General features: G+C 49.6%; 3 protein-coding genes across 9 annotated transcripts in view; 2 read left to right on the top strand and 1 right to left on the bottom strand.

Annotated features, from left to right (window-relative positions):
- The first annotated feature begins 1,026 nt into the window (after positions 1–1,026).
- LOC101483597 (ras-related protein Rab-1A) lies at positions 1,027–7,083 on the top strand. The gene is made up of 6 exons (XM_004538626.5): positions 1,027–1,213; positions 2,542–2,614; positions 2,719–2,814; positions 2,888–2,983; positions 4,187–4,318; positions 6,140–7,083. The coding sequence occupies exons 1-6, from the start codon at positions 1,200–1,202 to the stop codon at positions 6,335–6,337; spliced, it is 609 nt and encodes a 202-aa protein (XP_004538683.1). The 5' UTR covers positions 1,027–1,199; the 3' UTR covers positions 6,338–7,083.
- A 2,221-nt stretch (positions 7,084–9,304) lies between these two features.
- Positions 9,305–20,561, bottom strand: spred2a (sprouty related EVH1 domain containing 2a). 4 transcript variants are annotated; one of them, XM_012919373.5, is made up of 7 exons: positions 20,157–20,561; positions 17,724–17,944; positions 16,265–16,439; positions 14,684–14,852; positions 14,540–14,604; positions 13,014–13,178; positions 9,305–12,892 (listed from the first exon to the last, which is right to left on the bottom strand). In XM_012919373.5, exons 2-7 carry the CDS (start codon positions 17,885–17,887, stop codon positions 12,218–12,220), a joined length of 1,413 nt encoding a protein of 470 aa, XP_012774827.1. In that variant the 5' UTR covers positions 17,888–17,944; positions 20,157–20,561; the 3' UTR covers positions 9,305–12,217. The 4 variants fall into 4 exon arrangements, with proteins under 4 accessions (XP_012774827.1, XP_076741553.1, XP_012774836.1 ...); XM_076885438.1 differs by having other exon boundaries at positions 13,023–13,178; positions 17,724–20,561; XM_012919382.5 differs by lacking the exon at positions 17,724–17,944 and having other exon boundaries at positions 9,306–12,892.
- Positions 20,562–22,095: 1,534 nt separating this feature from the next.
- The window catches only part of meis1a (Meis homeobox 1 a), a 31,721-nt gene continuing 31,231 nt past the window's right edge, over positions 22,096–22,585 (top strand). For 2 of the 4 annotated variants that reach the window (XM_076885440.1, XM_024802749.2), the window contains exon 1: positions 22,098–22,585. In XM_076885440.1, the coding sequence (XP_076741555.1) occupies positions 22,574–22,585 (12 nt within the window). In that variant the 5' untranslated portion in view covers positions 22,098–22,573. The other 2 variants (XM_076885441.1, XM_024802750.2) reach the window with 2 other exon arrangements.

Raw genomic sequence — 22,585 nt, 5'->3', positions numbered from 1 at the left:
TCAGGGAGTTTTTAGGACTTCCTGATAATAATGAAGAAAGAACTCGGCAGGCCTACTGAACATGCCAGTCTCTGCTCTACATATGAGGACACTGATTTTAAATTATCAGTGACATTAATGACGTTTTACTTTGACTCTCAGTTCCCGTGTGACACAAAGCAGTTATGCATCTGTGTGTGCGTGATGACCAAAGAGTTTGAGATTATGAGGTGCTGCCAGCAATGCACTCAGGGAGGTAGGTGCTGTCAGCACGTCCAGTCAGCATCAGCACTGGATCTTTATTCTTCTCTCAAAGAGGAACTCTTTCACACATGCTCAGAAGATTCGGGTTCTGTTTGGCTCTACCTTCACATGTGAACAAACATTGTCAGTGATCGAGTTTAACAACACACAGTCTCTCAGTGACAGTGAAGCTGACTTTAATGCACTTTTTCAGGATTTCTCTCACTGAACAAGAAAAAGAACAGAAACACTTCAGTTCAAGTTAAAAGTCTCTGAAATTTTGCGAATTTTATTTTGTTTTGAGAAATGGTAATTACATAGTTGTAAAGTGTCAGTGTCACTATCCAGCAGCACTTTAACAGATTAAAAGAATATTGAGCAGAACTGAGTTCAGCTTTTTACTGTGTCTCTCCACATCAGCCCCGTCTAATGTGGCCCCCTGGGAACATTAAGTTGGTCATCCTGATACAGACAAACATAATCTAAATGAACTGATAACTAACAAGAAATGTACATCTTTACAGAGTTCTTCACTCAGACGGAAACTACACCCAAAATCCTCATGCTTGTTTCGCCACTCATCACCAGGGCTGGGTCGTCTAAAGAACGAATGTATCACACATCAACACAGCAACGTATACCTGGCAAAAACTGCCAATAAAATATAATAGCGCACGTTAAAAATATATGTATACGTTTTAAGTATAACACGTCATCTTGTTTGTGTGTCTTGACGACGTGTAAACGCCCATCTTCACAGAACTACATTACTCATGATTCCAATCTGCGGCGTTTCCGGGTAGGTAGTGAGACAGCCATATTTGATTCGATTATGCTGTTCTGGCTGCGACGGGCAGTTTAGCCACTCCATCAGAAAAAACGGTGTTTTTTCTTCACTGCGAGGCCAGTTACAGATTAATCCGCGACGACCTGCAGCTGAATCCACCGCAGTGACGGTTCTGAGCCTGTAGTCAACGATGAATCCTGAATAGTAAGTGTCAGTTTGATGTCGGCTGTGACCGTTCCGGCGGAGTTGGAAGATTAGCCGAGGAGCTATGCTAAGCTAAGCTAATGAAAGCGCAAGCTAGCCGGGCGGACTGAAGATGACCGTCCACTGCTTTGTCTCTCAGTTCCGTTAACGGGCTGTGAACGCAGCGTAGACCGAGTGACAGCGCTCAGATATAACACCAAAGGGCCGCCTAATGGCACGGTTGTCCGGGCTCCGTGCGCCTGAACCGGCGGATTTTTCGATTTCGCTAACAGTTTGTCAGAGACGCTAGCCACTAGCATGCTAACAGCAGCTACGTAGCTTAACGGTCAGGGTGTGTTATTGACCCACAGGCTCGGCTCACTCGGTTCGATTCCAGTGTCAGGCCCGGGGTTCGGGTTTCAGCTCCGTCAGTGAACCCGAACCGGGCTGGGTGTGACGTATGCGCCGCAAACGGGAAGTCTGCCCGTTATTGGGTAATATGTTGTTACTTCATTGCAGTTGACACCAACGAACAGCTGATCCATCAGATAATCGATTAACCAATCGGGCGTTTAGCCCCCACGGTGTACTTTAACCAGAATCCACAGTACTTTGATCGTTTAGTCAAGTCAAAGGGCTGCTGAACATTATCACACATTAAGATACACAAAGCCTGTTTACTTAAAGTATGAACAGGAGTTTCAGCGTTCCTGCTGTGTTCATGTGTGTGTGAGGTACAGGACACACACACACAGGCTTCGTTCATCCTGTGTTACTGCAGCTGAAACATCATCATTGTCGCTTCTGTGTATATATACAGCTTATAACTTAATAACAGACTTCTGCTGTCAGCATATCAAATATTTGAGTAACAAATAAAGTCAAAACAGAACAATTAAATATTCTGTGTTATAGCAGGTAATGTAGTAATAATGGGAGATTATTAACAGAATAATATGAGTATTAATGTTGATGACTGATTATGATTATGATGTCACTCCTTGTTTTTAATCAAAGTCAACATCTGACTCGTTATCGTTAATTGAACAAAGTCTGTTCAGACACGTTCTTCCAAACTGTGTCACTAAAGTGTCTGCAGGTAAAAACACCTGTTAGTCCCGAGGAACACCTTATCTTGCCTCAAGTGCTTTCCTGTGTGTGTGTGTGTGTGTGTGTGTGTGTGTGTGTGTGTGTGTGAAGCCCCGCCCACAGTAAAAGTCCAGCACGGAAGCAGCTGTGTGTTGTTGGACTTGTTTTCTTTAAAGGAGCATGCACACCAAACACACACTCATAAAGACCGGCAGCAGTGTGACGCGTGTGTGTAATGATGATGTTTTCTGTCTTCACAGTGACTATTTATTCAAACTGCTCCTGATCGGGGACTCTGGGGTTGGAAAGTCGTGTCTCCTGCTCCGGTTTGCAGTGAGTGTTTCTGACACAATGTTGTCATGGTAAACTGCATTTTGTAGCACAGATTCACCTGTGTGTGTGTGTGTGTGTGTGTGTGTGTGTGTGTGTGAGAGCAGGATGACACGTACACAGAGAGCTACATCAGCACCATTGGCGTGGATTTCAAGATCAGGACTATCGAGCTGGACGGGAAGACCATAAAGCTGCAGATTGTAAGCACACGATTGGTCACACGCAGTGATGATGTCACTCTGCTCTGACTGACGCTCTGCTTTTCCTCCTCAGTGGGACACGGCGGGTCAGGAGCGCTTTCGCACCATCACGTCCAGTTACTACAGAGGAGCTCACGGCATCATTGTGGTTTACGATGTGACGGACCAGGTGAGTGCCGACGGCGCTCAAAGCGTGACGTGTGTGGTGTGCAGCAGGGCTCAACGTGGCTGATGACCCGGGACAGCTGCTCACGGTGTCGGTACCTGACAGCAGCCCTAAAACTCAGCATGCACTCACTCACTTTAAAGCTTGTTATGTTTTCTGATACACGGTTATAAGATCTACATATTAATCTGTGGCAGTCAGCACCGCCGCCTCACAACAGGAAGGCTCCAGCTGGTGCTTCCTGCGTGGATTCTGTGTTTGTTCTCCGGCTCCCTCCCGCAGTCCAAACACATGATAAAAACAGTCTGAAGGCTCGGTGGTAATAACAGAAGCTCAACTAGCGGCGCTGATGAAGGAAATACAAACAGTTCGATTCTGACCCGTAACATCTGCTCAGATGCAGGAAGTGCTCATCAGCAGCATGTTTTCCATAAGCTGCTGATGGTTTCAGCGACAGAGACGTCTGTGAGTCTCCAACAGGTCCAGTCAGTCATTGATGAGCAGGGTGGGGGGGGGCACCCTGAACGAGGGATGAGCTGCTTCTCACATGTCCAGCTTACCAAAATAAAAGCCTTGTTCAGAAGCTAACTGAGGGCCAGGATCTAGATGTTTTATGTCGTTTTTGCACTTCCTGCTCACTTGTCTTGATATTGATTATTTTTGTTAATTTCATCTGTTCCGTAGTGGAAAATGGCCAGTGCTCTTATTTTGAAAGTTCAGTCTTCAGACCCTTCCCATCTCGTGTTCATTGGCCAGTAGATGTTCAGCTTCGCTCGCTGCTCAAACACAGCGACTGAAGAGCAGCGAGAAAACCGGCCGGACAAGTTCAGACACACAATGCAGCCTGACACAGGAACACGCCCTGCAGCAGCCTCGCTGAGCGAGCAGCCGACCTGACGTGTTTCTGTTCTGTTGGACGGCTCCCATCATGCGGGACAAACCCAATGTTAAACTTGCTGTTTAATGTCAGACACACAGATTCACAAAGGTGTGCAGGGAGGAGGAGGATTGGTTCCTGCCTGCACCGTATGTACAGGAGCATGCACGCACTCTGAACACACGCAGGAAGTGAGGTCAGGGAGGGGCTGTCTGTTGGGTATTTGGCATAATTGTGTATGAAACTGTGAAATGAGTGGAGTAAACACCGCCCCCTGCAGGCGGCTGTCGGCAGTGTGAAAAGCTCTGTGTTCACGTCTCTGTCCTCAGGAGTCCTTCAACAACGTCAAACAGTGGCTACAGGAGATCGACCGCTACGCCAGCGAGAACGTCAACAAGCTGCTAGTAGGCAACAAGTGTGACCTCACAACGAAGAAGGTCGTGGACTACACCACAGCTAAGGTAAGAGGTCACAGTCTTCCATCAGTGGGCGACAGAAGCACTCGGCGTCCGTAGGTCAGTTAGGATAGAAGGGACTGTTCTGGGGTCAGCCATCAGCACGCTGTCGCCACGTGTCAGGAAGTAGAAAACATGAGTAAGTGGATGCAGATGCAGAGTCAGCACAAGAGGAGGAAGCTGCTGCGCTGACACTCGCTGTGCCATCAGGCCTGTGCTGAGAGTTCCTCCACCTTTGACCTCTGATAATGAAGATTATGGAGTTATATTTATGTCAAAGGCGGCGCGTGACGGAGAAAAAACACGGATCCTCCTCGCAGTTACACTCCACACACGTGACACACGTCAGCCCCTGGGTAAACCCGGCCGTTTGTCACTACTTTGGATTTGACCTCTTTGACCTCCACATTTCACCTTGTTTGTTGTCACCGTTTTCAGCACAAACGGTTCCTTTGGACACACGGAGTCAGCACAACTGATCTAAGGTCAGGCTGGAAACATCAAATCAGAGCAGAAAAAAGTTATATTTTACTGTAACAACCACAAACATTAACGAATCATTTTCATAACTTGAAGTACAAATAGAAATTGTACATTTTAAAACCCATACACACGTTTTGTAAACAACAGTTTGTTGCTATTTACTTAAAACTGCAGCCGAGGCGTTTTTCCAAACTATTTACAGAACAATCAGCTGTTCTGCATCAAAGTCACACAAATGATTTTTAATTTTTACTTTCTGTCCGTTGTAAGATAAAGGAGAACGTCACAGCCTGATACCTGCAGGCCTGAGGGTGACATTCAGCATTGTTCTGACACACAACAGAACTACACACTCCAAACACGCCAAATCGCTCACATCTTAAAACTCTCTTTCGCTCGCTCCTTCTCGCCGCTGTCACTCTTAAAACTTCCCAGTCTTCCTAAACAACCAAGCGCCATGTTGCCATATCATTGATTTAAATTGGTTTTTATTTTTCCACAAATAGGAAAGCGTGGAGTTGTTTGGCTTTTGCTTTTGCTTGAAAGCAGCGAGCGCTCTCGACCGCCGTCCTTAGAAGACGCTGTTTTTACCGTTTCTTCCCTCCGCAAACACGACGATGGTGTTGGAAATGCTGAGCTGGCAGCAGATCACTTACTCCAGGAACCAGACGATTCATCTGTTTTTTGATTGGCACAGAAACGGTATCAAGTATAGCTTTGGTCCAAACAGACAGACAACAGCACGTACGCGCTTCAGACGGCGCCTGCACCTGTACACGGCTCTGCAGCATGAGAGCGACCCACTTCAGCTCTCGGTGGTCCCACTCATGGCTGCTGAGCTCTACACCTGTGACTCATGAATCTGTGTCTGATGAATTGAACTGTTTGCGGGTTTTGCGACTTCCTGAGAACGCGTCAGTTTAAAAGCCGCAGTAACCCGTGTTCCAGCTGTGCGACGGGCAAATGGGGTCTGAGGGGACTGAGTCACTGCGGGAGCCTCTGCTGGACGTCAGAGGAACTGCAGCTGTTTTTCAAATCAAATCACTTTTATTGTCACATCACATGTGCAGGTACATTGGTACAGCACATGTGAGGGAAATTCTTGTGTGCGAGCTTCACAAGCAACAGAGTTGTGCAAAATACAAGAATGGCTACATCTGAAACTAATAAATATATGTACAATATATAATAGTATATGCATTTCTGGATGTGTATACTAAATATTTTTCTGTGTGTGTGTGTGTGTGTACACATATTTTACAAATAAACAATAAATAAAATATATAAAAATATGTGTTTGATGTGAAGCGATCCACTCACAGTGTGCCCCTCCTCCCTCTGTAGGAGTTTGCAGATAACCTGGGGATCCCCTTCTTGGAGACGAGCGCCAAGAGCGCCACCAACGTGGAGCAGGCCTTCATGACCATGGCGGCCGAGATCAAGAAGCGGATGGGCCCGGGCGCCACGGCCGGCGCCGCCGAGAAGTCCAACGTCAAGATCCAGAGCAAGCCAGTCAACACCTCGTCTGGGGGCTGCTGCTGAGGCCCGAAACCGCCACACGCCGAACCCGCCCCTCCCCCGAGTCTCAATGTAACCATGGCAACCACAGAGTGTGAGAGAGAGAGAGAGAATGAGACAGCACGAGTGAGAGAGAGACTGAGTGGTTTGTAATTGTGTGTGCAGCTCCACCAGGCCCCACCCCTTTGTCAAAGACCCCGCCCTCGCCCCCACCCACACCGGGCTTTCTTCTAATTTCCTAAAAGTAAAGCAACGTGTCCCATTTTTAACAGTGAAGCCCCGCCCCCGTCTCCTCTCACAGCTCGAGTTATTCGGCCCGCCCAGTGAAGCACATGCTTAAACCAGCATCATGCATGCCCCGCCCCCGCCCCGCCCCCACTGATCCAACTTCACAGGGCCGCCCTGAAAATGCCGTGCCTTCAGGCCGCAGACCCTCGTCACATTCTTGCCTTCGGCGCTCTCGTGTTGTTGGCTGAGAACTCCACCCCCCCCCCTAACATTCCTGTACGCGCCCATAAGCATGTGCTGCATCTGGACGGGTTCCTTCGCCCATGTTTCTCCACCTACAGCACAACCACGCCCGGAGAAGAGCCCTGCTGAAGAAGAAGCTCCAAACTGTACATATTTATACATACATGTATGATCTGCAGAGTAGAGCAGCGGCGGCGACGCGCTGCACGTAGAAATCTCAGCACGTGATTTGTGGCTGCGGACGTGACGTTTTTGTGGCACAAATTCAAATATTAAACCATGAAGGAGATCTTTGATAACTGCTCGTGCTCCTGCTGTCTTTCTTTACTTCCTGTCAGACCTCACACCTGGGCACGCCCAGCGCTCACTTTATTAGGCTTCAGGCCGCTTAAACTAAACCAGAAACAAATGAAGGTAAAACCACCTTAATGTCATTCAACGTTGTCATGGTAACTGGTGCTGCACATGTGACCTGCACTGGAGCAGGCTAGAGGGCAGCACCTGGTTACCAATCAGATCTCAAGAAGCTTCCTGTGCGAGCAGACGGAGGGTCTGAAGTTAGCTCGAGTGTCAGAAACCACACGTACGTATCGTACGCAGGCTCCCGCGACCCTCAGTGTTACACTACACAACATAAATGTCGCACATAAACTACAGTTTTTATTAAAGGGTCATAAACAGGAAGTTCCTGTCGAAATAAAGTGTCACACGTAATGCTTTAACAATGCTTCCTGTTCATAAAATGTCTGGCAAGACGTACCTCAGGCCCTGCACGAGGGTAGAGACGGGAGCAGGCACCACAGGCTGAACCTGGTCTGCTGGTCCTGTGGGTACAGCCGTGCACACCGCTCGCAGAGTCAGAAGAACATCCGGCAAACCTCAGCGTGCCATCACTGAGCGAGGCGACAGCGCCTCCAACAGGACGGGCGCTCGATGCCCCAACCTCTGCTACAGAGGAGTCTGCGTGTACGAACACTGGGGGACGAGAGGAGGAGCACATCCAGGTGCTGCTGCAGGTTCCCTCCAAATCCGTACGTCCCCACAGCCAAACGGCTGCAAGACGGTGAAAACATTTAAGTTGCAGCAAAGTAAAAACTCTTTCTGCTTTTTAAGTTTTTCTTAAAGATGGAATAGAAAGTAATCTTCCTCCACAAAGACCTTAAACTCTGAGCTCTAAAGGCTTCTGTGGCACTCTCAGACCTCCGTACCTCAGCTCTGTCCTGTTCCTGGTCTTTATTACACTCTAGTTGAAGGTTTTGAATTTTGTGTCACTTCCTGTCTCTGATTATTTCAAACACAAAAAATACAAAATCCATAAAAAGATGAAGACAGGACAACCAGGACCAGGTGATCCAGGTTAGCGCTCAGCCTCCAGTGATGATCCTGAGCTGATAACCAATCACTGATCAGTCCTCGTATATCGTCGACTGGATGATTAGAAACGATCAGCTGTGATTTCAGAGATTTTAAAAAGTTCTGCCCACTCTGAGGGTCAGTCAGCTGGTGCAGGTGCAGCAGGAGGGGAGGAGTCAGAGAGCAGGTGGGGTTACCATGGTAACCGAGTTCCCTCAGCTGAGGACGAACAAACTTTTACACAAACCTGGCTTCTGTAAAGAAAAAACTAAAAGGATTTTTTGGATAAACTACAAATATTCTTGAATGTTCAGTCTTAGAGCTGTTGACACTTCTGCGGGGTTGGCAACAGTACAGACGTCCTGCACAGCAGCCTTTAAATAACCGTTACTCTGCCTCAGTTTGTTTATCCGCAGCTTTATGAACAAACATAATGTGACACGTACAGATTTCACAACAACTTCCACGTGAGCTTTAAATGAGCGTCCTTCCTTTAACTCTAAGCTCTCCTCTTCCTCTCCTGTCTTCTCTCATGTTTGTCCATCTCTGAGTGAACTTTGCTCTGTCTGGTCTCTCCCTGTGAAATAAGCAGCTGGACCTTTAGCTGCAACACACTGAGACAAAGTTTGTGATGTTTGTAGAAACGCCACATTTCAAATTACCTGCCACATGTTGCCTTTATGCTCGCTCCTCTTCTGCAGGGCTAGCTAGATGCTAAAGTACCCAACCCACAGACACCTGCAGAATCAGCTGAATATTATGGACACTGTCCGAGCCTTTCCAATGAAGCTCACGTGGATTTGGTCCATCCGAATATTTCAGGAACTTCAACCGTGTCTTCAGCTGAGCTCCGCTCCTGAGGAGCAGCCCAAGCTTCGCTAAAAGGAATTTGTAATTGATGTTTTTGTGTAAAACTGATGACCGAGGGGAGCTGAAGCATTTCAATATTCCTGCTAAAAGGAATTTTTACTGCACATCTCACGTGGTCAGGTGGGAAGTTTTTCATATTTCATAAAGGAAAGATGTTTGCACACACGGAAACTGTTCCCAGAGAAACCGTACGAAAGGATTTTCGGGGACTTCTTGACTGTAAGCGTTCATCTGCTCACAGCGTGCTCACGCACAGGCTGATGCTTTAGGCCACTCCCACAACCTGACAGACGCACAGACTGACCATCCGAGTGGTTTCCTTTCATTTCCAGATGACATTTGTGTTTATTCATCTCCTCAGCTCACTCACATAATAGAAACAATAAAAAAATAGAACTGAAAATGTACATCATACACCTGATACATAGATTTATATAGAATCTTTTTGTGTTTTTGTTTTTTTACATAGGTACAAATGTGAATTATATATAAAAAGACAAACTTATGAATTCACCTTATATTCTTTACACATGATTGAGGGAAACGTACATCAGGACAGGATGAAGAGGAGGCTTCAGGCACTTTCCTTTAACAAACAAAGACACTGCTTTCAGTTCACCTTCCTCGCCACAGACAGGAAAACACACGAGGGACACGTCAGCAGAGACGCAGGTCGGACAGACGGGCGATCCTGCTGAGTGGCGGCGGCGGCGGCGTGGGATCTTACAGGCTGATCGTATGTTTCACGTCACGGACGACAGCTACACGTCTTCTATAAAAATGAAGCTCATAATGAAATCGTTTATATTACAGGTCAGTTTTATAAAATAGACTTTTACTGTTTCACACCTGCTGTTCATATTTATTACTGGATGACGTCACAAGACTGTAATACTGCTCTCAGCCTACAGGTGGCACCGTTTAGATTCTGACGTCAGCCGTAAACTAAAAATAGAGTCCGCTGGACATCACCGGGTCATGATGTCAGCAGACAGTAAGAGCGTGTGGGAGGGGCCAACGTGACCCATGCACAGAGCCAACAAAGCGTCTTGGGGGACGGGAATTTTAAAAGTTTAAACAGGTCAGGGGATATGAAGGGTCGTCTTTGCACCGACATGTGACACCAGGATCATCTTCCAGCTGCATTAAAACATTATTCTGAGAGTTTTAATAGTCGAGAGCTTTTGGCCGTGAAGTGGAGAAACCGCATCGCTGCAGATGTTCTGAACAGTAGAGCGCCAGCGGATGATCTCCACGATTGGTTATTTGTTCAGATTGAAATCTCTTCTTCTGACATCGAGCGACACGTCCGCGTCACTAAACTTCAGACCAGCTGTTGTGTTCAGCGCAGTGTTCTCGTCTGCTGCTCGACGCAGAGCTTCCTGCGACCCGGGACCTTCAAGGATTCAACATTTTTACTTCGATGCATCTGGAAGGTTTTTTAAGCGAGCTGCCATCACCTGCAGCATGCAGCACGAACACCCCCACTGACAGTGCCTGGGGCGTCTGTGGGGGCGTTCCCGGACCACAGACTGCCCGCAGTGGTAGATGCACGCAGACCGCACCCGAGCGCATCGGATCCTAAATTTGAGAGGAAACTCTCAGGTGTGATCAGGACTGAGGAAGTGCTTCGCTCATCATCATTCTGTCTCTAGAAATGGTCATCATCACACTGGTCAGACCTGCTGGGTTACCCGCTCCAGTTAACCTGAAACCAGTTAAATACCCACTGTAAGGATCAGAAACCAGAGCTCCCAGCACAGTGAAACACATGTTTCACCATCAAACTGATCAAAGTCAGCCACTTGTACTGACGGCAGGAACGCTGCTCTACTCTGTTGGGCGATCGTGGCTCAAGAGTTGGGAGTTCGTCTTGTAATCAGAAGGTTGCCGGTTCGAGCCCCGGCTCGGACAGTCTCGGTCGTTGTGTCCTTGGGCAAGACACTTCACCCGTTGCCTACTGGTGTTGGCCAGAAGGGCTGATGGCGCAATATGGCAGCCTCGCCTCTGTCAGTCTGCCCCAGGGCAGCTGTGGCTACAACTGTAGCTGCCTCCACCAGTGTGTGAATGGGTGGATGACTGGGTGTGTAAAGCGCTTTGGGGTCCCTAGAGGGGACTAGTAAAAGCGCTATACAAATACAGGCCATTTACCATTTGAAGCAGCTTCGGTAACAACCAATGAGAGTGAAGAACAGTGCTGATTGGCTGGCTGTGGACTAGGAAATACACTAGAGCAGGGTTGGGCAACCTCGGCCTCCGGGTCGTGTACGGCTGGCGAGACCAAAGCAATGAAATGTTTGTATTTTACATACGCACGAATAAATCGAACATACACGGCTGCGTATGTCTGAGTCAAAATCAGGTGACGTACGCCATCACAGGATCGCCGCAGATGATGAAGAGTCGTGGCAGCCGTCAAGAAAGCGAAGGTGGACGCTGCGTAGTCCAGGAAATGGACTAATGACGTTTTCTTTGAAGTGAAAGGCGAGCGAGCCGATGTCCAGCGCCATTGCAGCTCGAAACGTGACGAGCGGCGAGAACAAATGCGCTCTCGACTCAACATGAACGCTCTTCGTTGGAGTTTGAGAGCTCAACGAGCGGCTTTCACGCAATCACAGACGGACGGCGAGGATATGACGCGTGCACGTTTTGTAGTGAGTGCGTCGTCACGAAGCTGAAACCTCACGAGGCTTAGTAACACGGCAGCTGTAGACTTTTGTTGGTCTCTCTTTGGTTTGTGTTAACGGTATGACCCTCAGAGAACAGGGGCTCGACCTCTGACCCCTTAGCTTTGAGTTAGGGTTTGGTCAGCTCAGCATCAGGAGCACCGTGTTCGCTGATTCGCTGATTCACGTGATTTTTCTGGTGGCGAACAGAAAAAAGCTTTTTTCGGCTAACAGCAGCGAGTGAAGCCGCTGACTTTGTGACGGGTGGTGCAGCGTGTGGGTGGCGCTAAAGCAACATTCATACAGACACACCCACGCGTCCGGCCGCTTGGACACATGAGTGTAAAAATATAACGTCTGCGTAAACGTACTGATCATGTAAGACTCATACAGAAGCTTCTGCACGTCGAGATGCAGCTGGAGTTATGAAGACCGACAACGACGACAAAACGACAACAACGTAGAAATCACAGGGACCTCCAACGCCCCGCTTCCTGCTGCGAGTCCTAGCTGTCACTGTGGAAGGGGCGGGGCCTGCAACGCCTTAGCCCACAGCTTTGTGTTTCCCGCCGCAGCAGCGGCAGGCCACGCCGCAGCGGTAGCACGCCCTGAGGGGGGCGTAGCAGCACATGCAGGGAGCCAGCAGCGACAGGCCCACCAGCGCCGTCCAGCGCAGGCAGAAACGCTCGTCGGTGGTGTCGCAGGAGCACGGGTCTGAGTAATCCCCCTCTGGATCGGACATGCAGTGGTACAGAAGGCTGTCCGCGCACCACATGAAGGTCACGCGCCGGATGCACGTCTGAATGGGGTCGGGCGCCTCGTGGCAGCGGCCCCGCCCGTTGTCCTCTTGATCGAACATGTCCTGACAGTAAACGCAGCGCGAGCGCTCTGCGTCCTCCTTCCGCAGTTTGCCTTTGAGCTCCGGGGCTCGCGGCTGCACCGTCAGCACCGCCCTGTGGCCGCCGCCCATCTCCAGGCAGCTGGGTTTTCTGTCGCAGCTCAGAGGATACGGGTAGGCGTAGTCGCGTTTGGCCGGCTCGCTCTTGGTAAAGTGCACGCAAGTGTCCGGGTTGTGGAGCTGGGCGAGTTTGTCGCGTGAGGAGTTGGCATGGCGGTAGTCCTCGTAGCCGGTGAGCCAGGTCCGCTCGCGGGGGTTGATGCGTACGACCTCCTCGTCCTCCAACTGGAAGCTGACGTGACGAGGAAACATATGCACCGCCTGCAGGAGGAGGTGGAGCGTGTTTAAAGGCGGCGTAGGATAAAGCGGTGTTTGTCTGTCACATCAGCAGCACAGTCGCTTTATCATTCTGACCAATTAGAAACGAGACTCTCGCTCTTACCGTACTCACCTGGTCCAGGAAGTAGTGCTCAGTGGGCCGATGCTGCTCATACAAATGTCCCAGGATGCAGTGGTGCCGGCGGGGTTCACAGAAGGTGGGCGGGGTGAGCGTGCGCATCACTGGCTCTCTCTTCTGGGACGAGTTGGACGAGCTGTCGGTGGCAGTCTGGAGGAGAAAAGGAGAAAAGGTGTTTCCAGAGGAGGCGCTATGCAGCCTGATTAGCGAGGGAAAGTTTCCTGAATCACCATAGTAACTGTAGCATAGTAACACATCACCTGGACAGGAGCAGGTTAAGTTCAAAGGAGCACAGCGTTTTCATTCTTATCATTCTCGGCATGTCTTATATCTTCAGTTCAATTCAGATTTATTTATATATATCATCAAATCACAGCATGAGTTAATGACTCAGTGCAGAGAGGTCTGTTAACACACGGAGAGAAGAAGAAACACCCAGTGCACCTGTTGCAGCATAACTAAGGGAGGATCCAGGGTCACCTGGTCCAGCCCTAACTATATGCTTTAGCAAAAAGGAAAGTTTGAAGCCTGATCTTGAAAGTAGAGACAGTAGAGATTCTGGATTTAACAGGAAGCCAAAACAGGAGAAATATGCTCTCTCTTTCTAGTCCCTGTCAGGACTCTTGCTGCAGCATTTTGGATCAGCTGAAGGCTTTTCAGGGAGTTTTTAGGACTTCCTGATAATAATGAATTACAGTCGTCCAGCCTGGAAGTAATAAATGCATGAACTAGATTTTCATGTCCACTGCAGCATATACGTTCCATCCATCTGTAGGACAGGAAGCACTGTGACAGCTGGTGTTGGTCTACATGTCCACTGTCCTGCGAGCGCCTCCCAGTCGAGCTCTTTCCAAGAACTATTTTCCTTAAAAACACACCCATCCTCCGAACTGAAACGATCTGCAGCCACGCTCCTTCCTCTGAGGTCAGCGTTGTAAACCGGCTGCTCACTGACGGATTACTGAATCGTCTCCGGCATCCTGCAGAAACAATACGCCGCTTTCTTTAAAGATGGACAGACGGGACAGAAAGGTCAGGACCTGCAGAGAGTAACTGAAACCTCCGGGAATCAAAGCATGCACACCTCACACCTGTGTTACTGACAGAGCTCCAAGACTGGAAGCCCTCCTCGGTTTTGTTTATACCTGCATGAACTCGAGAGCTCGAGTCCACGGTGTCCACGCAGGTTTGCCTTTCAGCTCCTGGAGCAGGCAGGAGGGGTTTATGGGTGTTTGGCTGCTCTGAGCCTGGTTCTGCCGGAGCTTTCCTGTAAACGGGAGTTCTTCCTTCCCACCATCACCAGATTGCTTGTGCTGTATCTGTGACTAATCCAAACAGGATGGGGACATGTTCCTGGCCATAAACAGGAAACCCACCCCCTCCCGTCCATCACACTTTGCGAGGACATGCGTGTCCTCCCAGTCAGACAAAAATAAATATACCAGCTCCAGTGACTCCTCCACAGATCCTGCCACCATCACAGTGAAGGGCTGGAGGGTCACGTGACTCACCGTGAAGACGTCATCGTCGCCGAGCTCGGCCTCGTTCTGCAGCGTGGACGAGGACGTGGTCGACCCTGGAGTGAGACAGCAGAGAAGCTGATGAGCTACAACGTGAATGCAGATGGAGGCAGAGCTCAAGCTATCGCCACCTACCTTCGGTTAGGTCCTCCAAGGCCTTCCTCACGCCGCGATCAAAGGCGCGGGCATCGGCCGGGCTCTGGAAAGTCAGGCCACACTTCTTGTTGTCCACCTTCCAGTGGTGGAAAGTGGGCGTGGCCTTCGTGTAGACTAGATCCTTCTTTAAGAAGCACTCAAGAATCACCTGATGGTTTCAAAGACATCGGACAAAGAAGACAACAGCGTTATCGAGAAAGATGTCATGGCAGCAACGAGAAACACCGACAGCGTCAAAAGCGTCCTCTGACCTCAACGACTGAATCTAATAATGGAAAAAACTACTTTGGGTTCAAAGGAAAGGACCTCCACATTCACAAATATTTTCTATCACTCCCTTAAACTGAAGCCAAACTCATCATCAAACCTTTGAGATACTGAAATCTTACAAAAGAACAATTTCTCCCATATTCCATAGTTCATCTCCCGAAAACCTTTCTGAAAATATGATGGAGGTGCAGCTGAGACGGTGGTCCGATTCCTTGGACCCGTTAGTCTGCTTGCATGTCAATCCCGCTTATTGGTTCTTGCACTTGTGCTACAATCAGCTGATTTCAGAGGAAAATAGGGGCGGTCTGCGTGGACGTGGACACTACTTTGATTTTTATTGGACTAAAGGACGAGATAATGAAGAAACAACCGCATTATGCTGCTAACACAAGCACCTGCACAGACAGCATGCTAGTGCTAAGCTAGCCGAGAGCCCAGAGTGATGTTAAAGCTGAACTTCAACAGTCTACCTGTTCATGTTTCTACAGTAGAATCACCATGACGACCGTGCTGGTTTCCATCTTTGCTTTGTGTTCATACCTAAACACTAAGAGAACGATCACGCGTGTCATTAGCAACTACCAACCTGTATATTTTATTTATTGTTTACTCTATTTAATATGTAAAATACACACACACACGTAGAAAAACATATTTAGTACACACATCCAGTAATGCATACACTCTTATATTGTACATATATTTATTACCATCCTTATATTTTGCTTGTTTTATGTTATTGTATTTTTTGCACACCTCTGTCGCTTGTGAAGCTCGCACACAAGAATTTCACTCGCATGTGCTGTACCGTGTAGCTGCACACGTGATGTGACAATAAAGGTGATTTGATTTAGCGCAGAGCAGCGTGTTGGTGTGTGGGGCTGTGACCTCATGTTGTTAAACTGTGATGATGACACAACGAGTTTCAGCACATTTTATGGAGAAATGCAGAAGTAATGAAGTAAAATACTGAGTTACTTTGAAGTACTCTGAGTAATTAATGACATTTCTTTGAGTAATGAGCCAACACTGAGGGAAATCCCTCCAACATGCACAAACATGTGACCCACAGCAGAAAGTCTTTGATACGCTGCCGAGTCTCAAACAGGAACCTGAGACATCTGCAGCGTGTCTCATATATCAGAGCGAAGCTGTGAATGCTCACGTTATATTATTAATAATAATAACAGAGTAAGCGGTATTTGTCTCCAGAGTCAGGGTCATGTGACGCCGTCCTCTGCAGGAGCTGAGTCCTGGTGCTGAGGGTGCGTGCCGAGGCTCGGGGCTCACCTGCTTGTCTTTAAGACGTTCTCCGTGGATCAGGAACGTGTTACGTCCCAGCAGCTCGGTCGGCAGCAGTCTGCACACGCCCACTCTGCTCAGGCAGCCGTCCTGCGCCAACCAGCCGCCGCTCGACTCGTCTCTGGTCATCACCACCGCTTTGACACGCACTATGTAACTATCACTGCAACAGAGAAACAGGAAGGTGGGAGATCACGTGACCAGACCGAGCACACTCATCAGGACCGCTGTCCAATCAGAATGCATAACACCGATAGCACGGTGAATGTGAGCAGTGTTGGACAGCCTCTTTTCCTCTGCAGCGACACACAGATCAGACTCTTGCAGTCAGAGCAAATTCACGGAGGCGGGGCATGAAACCTGCCAGCGGCTAACCCCCCCCCAAAAAAGCTAAAACTGAACACGGGGGCGGGATTAAGACGAAGAAAATCGAGACTCTCTCTCCTGCTTGGCTTTCTCCTACATCCTGTTTCCACGGTCACCGTGTCCCATCCGTCTCCATTGACAACAGGCTGTTGAGATCTGCTGCTGCCGACACACACACACACACACACACACACACACACACACACACACACACACACACACACAGGTTTTCTCTGCTTTGTGATTCAGCCTGCCTGTCAAACTGATGGTGTGTGTGTGTGTGTGTGTGTGTGTGTGTGTGTGTGTGTGTGTGTGTTACTGCTGGCAAAGCAGTGATGACTCATGCTCACACACACACACTGGATTTCGGTCCCTCACCGACTGATTCTCCATTTTCAGACACTTTCCCCGCTTGAAGGGACGGCGCCAGGGATGCACAACCTCATTCTGCACAGGACGTTAACCTGCAGCTGCTGTCACTGCTAACATCAACCACCGTGCAAGATGGGGTGAGGATGATCATGAGCAAGGTGGTGGGAGGAGCTTGTTAATGAAGACAGCGGGGACCACCGTCACCAAGACCACCGATCTGTCGTATCGGTGAAACAGAAACACAACTACGAGCCAAAGAACACGCAAATCAATTGATGATGTTTTTCTGGATGTTTGTTTGATGGTCTTCTTTCTCTCTCCATTAAAATGAAAGTGCCATAAAAACGAGTCTGTTTCTTACTTTGTAAGTGAACAAACTTACAAATTCAAACGCTGAGCAGCGCGACGAGGTGCCAAAGTCTTTGGCTCAGACTGTCAGGTCACAGCTGACTGAAGGCGTCAGCTCGCTGTTGGCTGGTTTGGAGCATCAGTTGATAAAAAAAACAGTCCCTCACTTTGGTGAAACGGGGAAGAATCTCAGAGCTAAACAGCAGGACTGAAGGTTTGAGCATGACACTATCACAGACAAGAGGACAGCACTCTATCGGAGGATCAATACATCAAGCTTTCCTGATAGCCTCGACTGATAGCGACCCACATCTGCACACCAGCTGGCATCTACACCACCCAGAACCAGGAAGGTACACACCTTCGTGTCTTCTGTTTGCCGTCAAACACGTTTCCACTGACTGAGCCCAAAGTAGCCCAGATGAGACCCGAACGAGCCGACTGTCGTCCCTGAGAACGTCGCTGATCATCGAACATCAGGGTGCAATCAGGAAACGTCCTGTCAGAAGAAGGCTGTGTGGTCATGACCTCAGAGTAGGTCTCCAAGGAGACACGGCCCGTGCCAACATTTCAGAGCAAAGGCTGGAGAAAGGTCAAAGGTCATCATTAGTAACACACGAGTATTTTTATTTCACACCACTTTGCTGCCTGTCTGCACTCTTCACCTGTCTCAGGTAAACCACGGCCATCACAGGTGACCCCGCCCACCAGCCACACTTCCAGACCCACTACCAGCCTCGTCCTCTGGGCCACTCGGACTGTTAACAGAACCGCAGGCCGACATCTTCACTGAAGTAACAATAACACGCCTGACTGAGTGTGACGTGGTTAACTGTCAACAGGGGTTTTAATCTGAAAGTGCTCTGCCTGCACCTGCCCAACTTCCTGTTTTATGGACATGGTCAGAGCTGCCGTCCTCTCTTCATCATCATCATCATCACAGCTTTCCTTTCTAATGTTACCAAGTTATTAACAACTTTTTCAAACTCCATCTCGTCTACGTCACATGATGATGTTAGCAGGAGGAGACTCAACCCTCGCCGTGCGAGGCTAAATCACTGACGCTTGATTACTTGCTGTGGCTAGCTGTGTCTCCATACCAAGCTCGGCTACTACCTGATCAGGTGAAATAAGAGCAGCTTTCAGCAACAACAGCAGACTGCAGTAAAAGTAATAATTACACGTATTACTTGACAGGCGAGGAGCTTTGTGACCGCGCTGTCTGCGGTGAAAGATGCTTTACTTTTATATGTTTTTGTTTATGTCCATCTGACTTGCTTTCCAGCAAGTTCAGGTCCACCCCAGTGTCGGCTCCCAGTTGGCTTCCCTGATAAACCTCCCGAACATCCTCAGCACGATTCAAACCAAAGAGCCAAGCTGGGTTTGTCTCAGTTGGGTTCAAACAGCAGTGGTTTGTTTGTACTATGAAACACTGCAGATGGTTCTGGAGGGATTACAGGAAGTTACTACTCGCTCTAAACACCAAAAGAGACAGAGCCTGTTTGTTCCAGCAGAAACTCGTTCCCTCACTCTTCACCTTCCAGTCAGCTCCATCAGCTAGCATCAAACTGAAAGCTGCTATGTGGTTGGACGACTACCAAGATGAAGGATTTAGGAGCTTGTGAATGATCGAGGAGGCGTAATGAGCACAGACACAGTCAGAATACGAGCGCCGGACATCCTTCAGCCTTCTGTTTCATATTCAGGGTCTGACTGTTCTCCATCAGGTGGGTGGATGTGGCACCTGATTGGTCAAAGCCGTGAGCGTTATGCTGTTCTTTTGTCTCAGAGGAAAATGAGTGGCTCTCTTATTTTGAAAATCTGATTGTTACCCAGCTTGCTCCAGCTCTTTCCTCACCGGCTGGACGGACAGCAGGACACTGTTGTAGCAGAACTCAGTCCCAGCTAGCTTCTCGTTCCTGCTGGACTGCAGTCCAGGATCAGTTGTGGAGGGTCACTCTGGGTCTACCAGCTGCAGGAGACGCCGATGCCCGACAGCGGGGCCACAGACTGATTACAGGGTGAGTTTACTGCATTACAGCGAAGCAGCGCTTATCTTGCTGCCACGCTGTAATGCTTGCTTCATGGCACTGCGGTGGTGTCGGCCAACAGACAGTTTACAGTCCTCCAAAACCCCCAACAGCGTGTAGCTGGGCTGTGCGCAATGCGAATGTTGATTGGCTACAAGTGGCGGGGAAAGGAGGTAGAGAAGCACGAAAACCATGAAAAACAGCACGCCAAGCTCAGACCTGCAGACTCTGCAGCTCATTGGATGACGGGACACCGAGGTGGACACCGCCCCCACCTGGCAGCACAGCTGCTCGACCAGCACAAAACTTGCGTTAAGGCAGTAAATGAATCACATAAAGGGACCAATAGAGAGAGTGTAAAAGGGACCAATCACATTTGGCTCCGCCCTCCAAAAGGTCAAAAGTCAGACCAATTGGAGCAGCAGAGTTGTGCTGCACCTGTGAGCACAAACCATTAGCTCGTGACGGTTTTATCAAATATGAGCCCCCCACCACACACAAACACCACCCTGATGTTGGGCACACTGTGGGTGGCTCACAGTGATCCTCTGTGTGTGTGCGCGCGCGCGCGTGTGTGAAATCAGCGGGCCTCGGAGTCACACTGAGCCACCCTGCGCCTGCCCAGATGAGGCTGAGCATGTGCAGCCTCTGAGGATGACTCATGTGATGATGGAGGAGCTGCTGAGCTCCTGCAGGAGGTTCACGTTCAGCTCCCTCTGAGGAGGAGGACGAAGATGAGCCCGTTTGTTCTCGTGGGTACTCACTCGTCCGGGCGCGTGTCCTCGCTCATGTTTCCCATTTCACCTCCGGTCATAAGGAGCTCCCACCGCGGCAGCGCGCGCGGTGCTCATGTTTCCTCAGCAGGAGCAGCGCCCGGTCCTCCCCCGCTCCCTCCGCGCCTCCTCGGCGTTAATCCCGGTGAGTGTTCCCCCCCCAACACCTCCTCCTCCCAGTCCTCAATCAGTGGAGCTCATCCAGTCTCCTTCACCTCCTCCACCTCCGCCTTTTTTGCCTCCTCCGTCACCTCCTCCCCCACCGGAGCGGGCTGGAATGCGGTGACCGAAAATGGAGCGCTGGTGTCGGTGCGGATGGCCCCGGACGAGCCCCATCTCCTCATTTCTCCATGTTGGATTCAGAGTCAGACGGAGAGGAGCGGGAGGGGGCGGGGGAGGGGTGACGTCAGACCCGAAGGACTGCAGAGTCACGTGGCGTCACCGTATAATAATAATAATAATAATCGTTTAGATGTTTTATGTGTTTAACGGTCTGTTTCAGTTCTTTCCTTGTTTTAAATGCAGATATTTCATTTTAAAAGCTGAGTTACTCTTCAAAATAAGAGCCCCAGTCTGCTTCCAGCCTGTAGGCACATTAATAGAAGTCTGTGCTCCAGTCCCACCAGGTGGCCGAACTGTGCAACTGCAGCGTTGTGTGTGTTAATGAGGTTTAATCTGGAGCTGATTAATGAAGCAAGCGCTGAAGCGCCAAACCTGCAGTTCCTCTGACGTCCAGCAGAGGCAGCAGTGAGTCGGTCCTCATAGACTCCATGTTAAAACAAACATGTTTACAGCCTGATACTCAAACTGTTTCGTCTCTGTAAAACATTTCTACCTTCATAACACCTAAGGATGTTTTTACAACTCACCCGTTTCTATTATTAGGGGCGTGGCTTCTTTGACTCACAGGTGAATGGTGACACAGGCGGCTGTCTGCTGGCTTCACCTGAGCTGGACCGTGTTTGTGGTGTTGGAGCATTTTTAAAGACACCATGTGACCAATAACATGGCTGCTGTGAGGTTACTGTGCTAACAGAGCGTCCGGGGAGGCGGAGCTCCAGTTTGGGTACTCAGAGATTTGGGTGGATGAATCCACAGTTTTCACAGTTCCAGGAACATATTTCTGGGCTAACAGGCAGCTGTGTGATCTTTGCAGCACATTTCTGTTTTTAATAGCTCTAAAAATATAAATTCATTTAATAAAAGCAGCTCGATCATTGTAAAATAATAATGGATTGGATTTATATTGCGCTTTTCAAGGCACCCAAGGCGCTTTACAATGCCACTATTCATTCACTCTCACATTCACACACTGGTGGAGGCAGCTACAGTTGTAGCCACAGCTGCCCTGGGGCAGACTGACAGAAGCCAGGCTGCCATATCGCGCCATCGGCCCCTCTGGCCAACACCAGTAGGCAAGTAGGGTAAAGTGTCTTGCCCAAGGACACAACGACCAGGACAGAGAGCCCGGGGATCGAACCGGCGACCTTCCGGTTACAGATACGCTTCCCAACCCCCTGAGCCACGGTCGCCCTTATAGTTCACAGATGAATGTATTATTTTTTATTTTTATTCTGAATAAACATCCGTTTTAAACCCGACTGAGGAGAACGTGAGTGTTTGGTAGGGTGGTCGGAAATAAACGAAGCTGTGAGGACGGACGGCGAACAGCAGAGGGCGCAGTGGACCAGCAGATGAAGCTTAGGGTTGCTTTGTTTTGACGCATGCTCAATCATCCAGGTAAATAAATCCAAAAGTTTGAATGCGTTCACCTGGACGTTTCGTCATCATCACGTCACTCTTCAGAGTCAGCTGACTGCAGGTTTCCGCCGTGTAAACAGGACAACTGGGATTTCTTTAGTTTTAAACTTAAAACGTTTTAATGACGTCAGAACGTCACACAGGCAGCAGGCCCCGCGCGCAAAGGCTGACGTCAGTAGAGTCGCGTACGTGTAAGGGGAAGGAAGGTGCACGATGTGTTTGAGGAAAACTTTCACCTCAGAACTGCTCCGGTGACGCGCGTCCCCGTGTCTGTTTGACAGCCGCGGGCACGCGCAGGAAATCTGCTCCTTTAAGTGGGGGGGGAGCGGCCCTCCCTCCTCCCCCTGCTCGGCCTCCTCGCGGAGCTGCGATGGGGATTTGAAGGCTCGGAGCTCCGCGGGCAGCTCGGCGTCACCTCAGCGCCGCTTTGGAGTCACCGGATCGGACCGGCCGCTCACCGATCCGCCGCTCGGTCTGCTGGAGCCGGAGGCGCGGAGCAGGACCGCGTGTGTCCGCGGAGGGACCCCGCTCCTGCTCGGGCTTGCGCTGTTAGGCTCGCGGACGGGATTCGGGATCCGGTACCGGGACTTGGATGCGAGTTTGGCCCCGCGGGAGGCAGCGGGAGCCCGCGAGGAGAGCCGGGGCCGATGGCGCAACGG

The sequence above is a fragment of the Maylandia zebra genome, linkage group LG6 (assembly GCF_041146795.1).
Source record: "Maylandia zebra isolate NMK-2024a linkage group LG6, Mzebra_GT3a, whole genome shotgun sequence".
Lineage (NCBI taxonomy): Eukaryota > Metazoa > Chordata > Actinopteri > Cichliformes > Cichlidae > Maylandia > Maylandia zebra.
Note: the sequence above shows the minus strand (reverse complement) of the source record. Positions and strands in the feature narration are given on the sequence as shown.